General features: G+C 38.5%; 1 protein-coding gene across 1 annotated transcript in view; it reads right to left on the reverse strand.

The window, feature by feature from the left end:
• Positions 1–9,802, reverse strand: part of fam20ca (FAM20C golgi associated secretory pathway kinase a) — a 103,861-nt gene that overhangs the window by 86,182 nt on the left and 7,877 nt on the right. Inside the window, exon 2 of the mRNA XM_062037333.1 lies at positions 5,918–6,114. Coding sequence (XP_061893317.1) covers positions 5,918–6,114 — 197 coding nt within the window. The remainder of the gene's footprint in view (positions 1–5,917; positions 6,115–9,802) is intronic.

Genomic DNA, 9,802 nt, shown 5'->3' on the forward strand with positions numbered 1-9,802 from the left:
TACACACTGATGTCGCTTGTTGATGCAGTACAGCCTGAGGGATGGAAGGTCACGGGCTTAGCTGCTTACGTGCAGTGATTTCTCCAGATTATCTGAACCCTTTGATGATATTACAGACCGTAGATCAGGGGTCACCAACGCGGTGCCCGCGGGCACCAGGTAGCCCGTAAGGACCAGATGAGTAGCCCGCTGGCCTGTTCTAAAAATAGCTCAAATAGCAGCACTTACCAGTGAGCTGCCTCTATTTTTAAAATTGTATTTGTTTACTAGCAAGCTGGTCTCGCTTTGCCCGACATTTTTAATTCTAAGAGAGACAAAACTCAAATAGAATTTGAAAATCCAAGAAAATATTTTAAAGACTTGGTCTTCACTTGTTTAAATAAATTCATTATTGTTTTTACTTTGCTTCTTATAACTTTCAGAAAGACAATTTTAGAGAAAAAATACAACCTTAAAAATGATTTTAGGATTTTTAAACACATATACCTTTTTACCTTTTAAATTCCTTCCTCTTCTTTCCTGACAATTTAAATCAATGTTCAAGTGAATTTATTTGTTTTATTGTAAAGAATAATAAATACAATTTAATTCAATTCTTCATTTTAGCTTCTGTTTTTTCGACAAAGAATATTTGTGAAATATTTCTTCAAACTTATTATGATTAAATTAAAAAAATATATATTTTGGCAAATCTAGAAAATCTGTAGAATCAAATTGAGATCTTATTTTAAAGTCTTTTGAATTTCTTTTACATTTTTTGTTCTGGAAAATCTAGAAGAAATAATTATGATTTGTCTTTGTTAGAAATATAGCTTGGTCCAATTTGTTATATATTCTAACAAAGTGTAGATTGGATTTTAACCTATTTAAAATATGTCATCAAAATTCTAAAATGAATCTTAATCAGGAAAAATTACTAATGATGTTCCATAAATAATTTTTTTAATTTTTTCAAAAAGATTTGAATTAGCTAGTTTTCCTCTTCTTTTTTTCGGTTGAATTTTGAATTTTAAAGAGTCGAAATTGAAGATAAACTATGTTTCAAAATTTAATTATAATTTTTTTCGTGTTTTCTCCTCTTTTAAACCGTTCAATTAAGTGTAAATATCATTAATTATTAATAATAACATAGAGTTAAAGGTAAATTGAGCAAATTGGCTATTTCTGGCAATTTATTTAAGTGTGTATCAAACTGGTAGCCCTTCGCATTAATCACTACCCAAGAAGTAGCTCTTGCTTTCAAAAAGGTTGGTGACCCCTGCCGTAGATGGTGAAATCCCTAAATTTCTTGCAATAGCTGGTTGAGAAATGTTTTTCTTAAACTGTTCAACAATTTGCTCACGCATTTGTTGACAAAGTGGTGACCCTCGCCCCATCCTTGTTTGTGAATGATTGAGCATTTCATGGAATCTACTTTTATACCCAATCATGGCACCCACCTGTTCCCAATTTGCCTGCTCACCTGTGGGATGTTCCAAATACGTGTTTGATGAGCATTCCTCAACTTTATCAGTCTTTTTTGCCACCTTTCCCAACTTCTTTGTCACGTGTTGCTGGCATCAAATTCTAAAGTTAATGATTATTTGCAACAAAAAAAAAACGTTTATAAGTTTGAACATCAAATATGTTGTCTTTGTAGCATATTCAACTGAAAATGGGTTGAAAATGATTTGCAAATCATTGTATTCCATTTATATTTACATCTAACACAATTTCCCAACTCATATGGAAACGGGGTTTGTAATAAAAAAAAAAAAAGACGACCGAAATTCCAAGAAATCTCAGTTTATTGTTTCCCTGCTGACGTGCGACGACATGACATCAGTGAACCACAATGAGGCGCTCTCCTAAAACCCATCTGTTTTCATATTAGACAGATAATACACCTGTTTCTGTTGACCCATAATCCATCTTTCCCTCTACAAATTAATCACGGCCTGCCTCTCTTTTTTTCCCCCCCCTTCCCCTCCTCCGAGCATCCCTTCCCCCGCCGCACCGCCACGTCAGACTCACACCTTTCGCGGCGATGATAAATCCACCTGTGTAACGTCACCGGACGAGTGTGTATGATTTATGAGCCTCTCTCGAGCCGGAACAAAAGGCCGCTTGTGCAGACAGAAAAGGCAACGTTAACTCCCCCCGGAGGGGAAATAACGCAACTTTGTCTCTTTGCTTTGCAGTTTTAGCGACACAGATAAGTGGTGCATGGACGTAAAATTAAGGCCAGTGAGCAGGCACTCACTTGACAAGCAATGAATGTTTTACACATAAAATAAACACAGAATCAGAATTTACTTGGGACTACTACCACCATGCTTGGCGGTAGGCATGGTGTTCCTGGGATTAAAGGCCCCATCTTTTCTCCTCCAAACATATTGCTGGGTATTGTGGCCATCCATCCATCCATTTTCTACCGCTTATTCCCTTCGGGGTCGCTGGAGCCTATCTCAGCTACAATCGGGCGGAAGGCGGGGTACACCCTGGACAAGACGCCACCTCATCGCAGGGGGTATTGTGGCCAATTGTTGTTTCATATGACATCACATGGACAAAGATAAGACCTTCTAGAGGAAAGTTCTGTGGTCAGATGAAACAAAAATGGAGCTGTTTGGCCACAATACCCAGCAATATGTTTGGAGGAGAAAATGTGAGGCCTTTAATCCCAGGAACACAATTCCTACCGTCAAGCATGGTGGTGGTAGTATTATGCTCTGGGCCTGTTTTGCTGCCAATGGAACTGGTGCTTTACAGAGAGTAAATGGGACAATGGAAAAGGAGGATTATGTCACGACGTGGACTGTGGCGCAGTTTCCTGCGTGGATTGCTTTCCTGAGATGCAAAACAACTGGACTGGACATGGCGTGAAGGTAAGTACATCCTTAATTTTATCAATCAATCAATCAATGTTTATTTATATAGCCCTAAATCACGAGTGTCTCAAAGGGCTGTACAAGCCACAACGACATCCTCGGTACAGAGCCCACATACGGGCAAGGAAATCTCACCCCAGTGGGATGTCAATGTGAATGACTATGAGAAACCTTGGAGAGGACCGCATATGTGGGTAACCCCCCCTCTAGGGGAGACCGAAAGCAATGGATGTCGAGTGGGTCTGATTTTACTATAAAAAAGGAACAAACAAATGGCGCGCACAAGGCGGAGAACAAACTTGGCTATGAACAAAAACATAGACTATGGACATGAAACAAAAGAACGGCTAAACGTGACATGAATAAACAAAAACTTACTTGGAAAAAGCATGGAAAAATGGCATGGAAGAGTAGCATGAGTGACAAGGGTAACAGGAGGTAATGTCGCCAGGACGACCAACTGAAAATGATCGGCTTAAATAGTAGTGACATGATTAACACAGGTGCGTGAGTGAAACGGGTGAAACTAATAAGTTGTCATGGTAACAAAACAAGGGAGTGAAAAAACAGGAACTAAAAGTGTCCAAAAACCAAACGGAACATAGCCAAACAAAACATGATCAAAAGACATGACAGATTACTTTCAAATTCTTCAGGACAAGCTAAAGTCCTCAGCCCGGAGGTTGGGTCTTGGGCGCAGTTGGGTGTTCCAACAGGACAACGACCCCAAACACACGTCAGAAGTGGTAAAGGAATGGCTAAATCAGGCTAGAATGAAGGTTTTAGAATGGACCTTCCCAAAGTCCTGACTTGAACGTGTGGACAATGCTGAAGAAACAAGTCCATGTCAGAAAACCCAACACATTTAGCTGAACTGCACCAATTTTGTCAAGAGGAGTGGTGAAAAACTCAAGCAGAAGCTTGTGGATGGCTACCAAAAGCGCCTTATTGCAGTGGAACTTACCAAGGGACATGTAAGCAAATATTAACATTGCTGTATGTATACTTTTGACCCAGCACATTTGCTCACATTTTCAGTAGTGTTACGCTGTCGTGGCATTATGATGCCCCGACATATATATTTATATACATATATATATATGGACCATAGGGCACACCGGATTATAAGGCGCACTGCCGATGAGCGGGTCTAGTCAGGTCTATTTTCGCATATAAGACGCACCGGATTATAAGGCACATTAAAGGGGTCATATTATTATTAGAGATGTCCGATAATATAGGTCTGCCGATATTATCGGCCGATAAATGCGTTAAAATGTAATATCGGAAATTATCGGTATTGTTTTTTTTATCATCAGTATCGTTTTTTTGTTTTGTTTTTTTTAAAAAATTAAATCCACATAAAAAACACAAGATACACTTACAATTAGTGCACCAACCCAAAAAACCTCCCCCTTTTACACTCATTCACACAAAAGGGTTGTTTCTTTCTGTTATTAATATACATTATATATCAATATATATCAATACAGTCTGCAAGGGATACAGTCCGTAAGCACACATGATTGTGCGTGCTGCTGGTCCACTAATAGTACTAACCTTTAACAGTTAATTTTACAAATTTTCATTAATTACTAGTTTCTATGTAACTGTTTTTATATTGTTGTACTTTCTTTTTTATTCAAGAAAATGTTTTTAATTTATTTATCTTATTTTATTTGATTCATTTTTTTAAAAAGTACCTTATCTTCACCATACCTGGTTGTCCAAATTAGGCATAATAATGTGTTAATTCCACGACTGTATATATCGGTTGATATCGGTATCGGTAATTAAAGAGTTGGACAATATCGGCATATCGGATATCGGCAAAAAGCCATTATCGGACATCCCTAATTATTATTATTATTTTCTAAATGTAAAAGACTTCCTTGTGGTCTACATCAGTGGTCCCCAACCCCCGATTGGTACCGGGCCGCAGAACAAAAAAAAAATATATATATATATTTTATTTTTTTAATTTTATTTTTTTTAATTAAATCAACATAAAAACACAATATATACACTATATATCAATATATATCAATACAGTCTGCAGGGATACAGTCCGTAAGCACACATGATTGTATTTCTTTATGAACAAAAAAAAATAAATAAAAGGCGGTACTGCATCAAAAAGAGACATCAGTGTGTAAAGGATATCACCACGTGGGCTCAGGAACACTTCAGAAAACCACAGTCAGTAACTACAGTTCCTCGCTACATCTGTAAGTGCAAGTTAAAACTCTACTAAGCAAAGCGAAAGCCATTTATCAACAACACCCAGAAATGTCGCCAGCTTCGCTGGGCCCGAGCTCATCTGAGATGGACTGATGCAAAGTGGAAAAGTGTTCTTTGGTCCGACGAGTCCACATTTCAAATTATTTTTGGAGACTGTGGACGTCGTGTCCTCTGGACCAAAGAGGGGAAAAAAACATCCGGATTGTTCTAGGCGCAAAGTTGAAAAGCCAGCATGTGTGATGGTATGGGGGTGTATTAGTGCCCAAGGCATGGGTAACTTACACATCTGTGAAGGCACCATTAATGCTGAAAGGTACATACAGGTTTTGGAGCAACATAAGTTGCCCATCCAAGCAACGTTGTCATGGACGCCCCTGATTATTTCAGCAAGACAATGCCAAGTAAAAGAGTGTGGGTACTAGACTGGCCTGCCTGTAGTCCAGACCTGTCTCCGATTGAAAATGTGTGGCGCATTATGAAGCCTAAAATACCACAAGGGAGACCCCCGGACTGTTGAACAACTTAAGCTGTACATCAAGCAAGAATGGGAGATAATTCCACCTGAGAAGCTTCAAAAATGTGTCTCCTCAGTTCCCAAACCTTTACTGAGTGTTGTTAAAAGGAAAGGCCATGTAACACAGTGGTAAAAATGCCCCTGTGACAACTTTTTTCCTGCCATTAAATTCTAATTTGGGTTTTGTACGTCATCTGATTCTCTCATGTCAAAACCGTGTCGACTTCCTCAAATACATTTACTGCACTCCTACTTCCACAGTGACGCAACGGAATGTCCCTGAGGGGCTTACCCACGCTGGTGATCTTCTGCGCCACCAGGTCTTTGAGCAGAGCGTCCAGCACCGGGTTGTGTCTGGCGTACAACTCGTAGCGGTTGATCCCGATGTGGAAACGCAACCAGTTGGGGTAGGACTCCGCGGTGGCCTGGACCGCCGGGGCGTTCTCCTCCTCGTTCTCCTCCTCCTGGTCGGTGTCACCCTCGTTAGCCCTGGGGGGGGGGGTTGGGGAAGAGAATGATTGAAACAGGACATTCACTTATCTAAAAGGGAGCAAAATCTAATAAGACGGAGGATGAATCAGAGGTTGCACGACCGGAAAGAGGATGTCGTGACAACATGACGAATGCATGAGCGCAACAATATTGCAACACTTTCTTGACATACTGTGCTATTTTGTCATCAAACATCCTCACTTACAGCATGTTAGAATAAACGCAAAAAGATTGTTTTATGTACGTTGTTACAATTTAACCTTAAAACCTCAGCTATTAAACATTAATAGGTTTCCTGCTCTTGCAAATGAAGGAATGAATTAAACAGGGACTAACGTTTATTGATATTTGTCCCTCTTTCTGGGGCAAACAAGGCTTGCTGATGAGAGAAGGCCTTCACCCTAACCAGGAAGGCGCAATCATCTTGTCTAGAAACATAGATTTCTGTTTAAGTCACACTTGACTAACTACACTAGAGGAAGCCCAGTCACAGAGTCTGCTAGTCCGGGTGAGGAGTCAGTTAAGATAGAACTAGCCAGCGCCAGGCTGGAAAATCCCTGCACACATAGCATTTCTCTTAGAATAATACACAACTCACATAATGTTTTTTTCTGCAGTGACTGTGCCAGAGGTGGACATGCATTCTACTGAGGTGGCAAATGATGATGCGTTCAGTGTATCGCAGCACCAAACTAACAATCTAAAAATTCCCGTCATATCAATTCCTAGATATGGTCAATTCCTAGATATGGGTATTTTATTATTTTGACATTACAATAATCCCATTGTTTATCGCTGTTAATTTGCATTTCTGCGAGGTAGGAATTAATAATTACGCATTAATATTCACACATATAGTTTTCCACACCAAAATTCTTCCATTTATTCTTCTTCTTCTCCAGATTTTGGCGCGGTCTACCTTCCACATCCCTTGAGAAATTCCAAAAATTCCCAAATTTCCCAGAATTCCAGGTTTTCCGGGACATTTCTCCCATTCAAAATGAATTGGCCGTTTTTCAAACTTCCACCATTTCCACGTTTTTCAACCGATTCAAACCATTCCCCCTTCAGCATATTCTACCATTCTGGAAATTTAAACGTCCTCTTTTCTAAGTTCAAAAAAATTCCAGGATTTTCGAGAATTCCTGGTTTTCCAAAGCCCTATCTCCACCCTTTTTTCTGGCGACTACTCCTTCCACATTTTTCAACCCACTTCAACCGTTCCACCGTCAAAACATTCCTATTAATCAGGACAAAAAACAAAGTTGTTTTTTGAACTGGAAAAATTTCTGGTTTTCCCGAAATTCCATAATACCATTTCTCAATTCAACATGTTACTACTTCAACATTTCTCGACCGGTTTGAAAAATTCCGACACCAACCATTTCAACTCATTCAGACCATTCCAATTTTTTTTTACTATTTTTAAAAATATTCCCGCTTTTCCTGAAATTCCATATTTTTTGGGGAAATTCCCATTTAACTCAATGGGACATTCTTCAAAGTTCAACAACTCCCACATTTTTCATCTGATTCAAACTGTTCCAACTTCAAAATATTCAGCCTGTTCAGGAATTGTGTGCTCTACTTCAACAATTCTAAAAATTTTTTCCAGGATTTCAGTTGAACTTCAGCATTGGAGCATTCACACGCAATTCCTTCTGGAATTGCCTCATCTAGATGTTCTTCTTCTTCTACAGATTTTAGCGCACTCTACCTTCCACATTTTTCACCCGTTTCAGACCGTTCCAACTTCAAACTGTTTTTTCCCTTGACAAATTCCAAAAATTCCCAGATTTCCCAGAATTCCAGGTTTTCCGGGACATTTCTCCCATTCAAAATGAATTGGCCGTTTTTCAAACTTCCACCATTTCCACATTTTTCAACCGATTCAAACTATTCCACCTTCAACGTAATCCACCATTCTGGAAATTTAAACTTCCTCTTTTGTAAGTACCAAAAAATTCCAGGATTTTCCAGAATTCCTGGTTTTTTAAAGCCCTATTTCCACCCTTTTTTCTGGTGACTACTCCTCCCACATTTTTCAACCCACTTCAACCGTTCCACCGTCAAAACATTCCTCTTAATCAGTACAATAAACTAAGTTGTTTTTTGAACTGGAACAATTCCTGGTTTTCCTGAAATTCCAGGAATTCCAAAATACAATTTCCCAATTAAAAATGTTACCACTTCAACATTTCTCAACCGATTTGAAAAATTTTAACACCAACCATTCTCATTCACCATTTTACCATTAAAAAAAATATTCCCCCTTTTCCTGTAATTTCCTATTTTGGGGGGAAATTCCCATTGAAATCAATGTGACATTCTTGAAAAAGTTCCACAACTCCCACATTTTTCATCTGAATTAAACTGTTCCAACTTCAAAATATTCACCTTGTTCAGGAATTGTGTGCTCTAATTCAAAAAGTCTAAAAAAAATTCCAGGATTTCAGTTCAACTTCAGCATTGGAGCATTCACACGCAATTCCTTCAGGAATTGCCTCATCTAGTTCTTCTTCCTCTTCTTCTACAGATTTTATCGCGCTCTACATTCCACCTTTTTTACCCGATTCAGACCGTTCCAACTTCAAACTGTTCTTTCCCTTGACAAATTCCCAAAATGCCCAGATTTCCCAGAATTCTAGGTTTTCCAGGACATTGTTCCCATTCAAAATGAATGGAATCTTTTTCAAACTTCCACCATTTCCACATTTGTCATCCGATTCAAACCATTCCACCTTCAACACATTCCACATATCTTGGACATTCAAATGATAATTTTTCAAAGTTCAAAACAATTCCAGGAATTCCCAGGAATCCCGTTTTTTCAACCCCTTTTTTCACCCTATTTTTTTGTCGACTACTCCTTCCACATTTTTCAACCCACATCAAACGTTCCACCGTCAAAACATTCTTCTTAATCAGGACAAAAAACAAAGTTGTTTTTTGAACTGGAAAAATTCCAGGAATTCCATAATACCATTTCACAATTAAAAATGTTACTACATCAACATTTCTCGACCGATTGGAAAAATTCCAACACCAACCATTTCAACTCATTCAGAACATTCACAATTTTTAGCATTTTCCAAAAAAAATCCCGCTTTTCCCAAAATCTCCAGGAAGTTCCCATTGAAATGAATGGGACATGTTTCCAAGTTGCACAATTCCCACATTTTTCAACCTATTCAAACCATTCCAGTATCAACACATTCCACTCATCCTGGACATTCAAACCAACACTTTCACAAGTTCCAAACCAAATTCCGGTTTTCCTGGAAACTCAAACTCTTCAACATTCAAACCATTCCGACATTCATACTACATTCTGTCAGCAGTTCAGTTCAACTTCAGCATTGGAGCATTCACTCGCAATTCCTTCAGGAATTGCCTCATCTAGTTATAAATCTAATATTTTCATAGCTAGAGTATAAAAAAATCATGTTTACGACTTTCTAAATACAGTTTTTTAACATTATGAGAGCCCTCTATAAATAAAATAACACCAACATAACACTCTTTCAATCAGTTCAATCCAATTGTAAAGTTGCCTGAGGCTGAGCCAATCAGTGGGCATAATACTCTGAATTTTTTGGCCAATACTACTGTAGTATTGATATTTTTGTCCATTTTGCCATTTTTATGCTTAAAAATGCTTAATGTAGGCCAAAAATACATTGAA

This window comes from Entelurus aequoreus, linkage group LG25 (genome assembly GCF_033978785.1).
Source record: "Entelurus aequoreus isolate RoL-2023_Sb linkage group LG25, RoL_Eaeq_v1.1, whole genome shotgun sequence".
Classification (NCBI taxonomy): Eukaryota; Metazoa; Chordata; class Actinopteri; order Syngnathiformes; family Syngnathidae; genus Entelurus; species Entelurus aequoreus.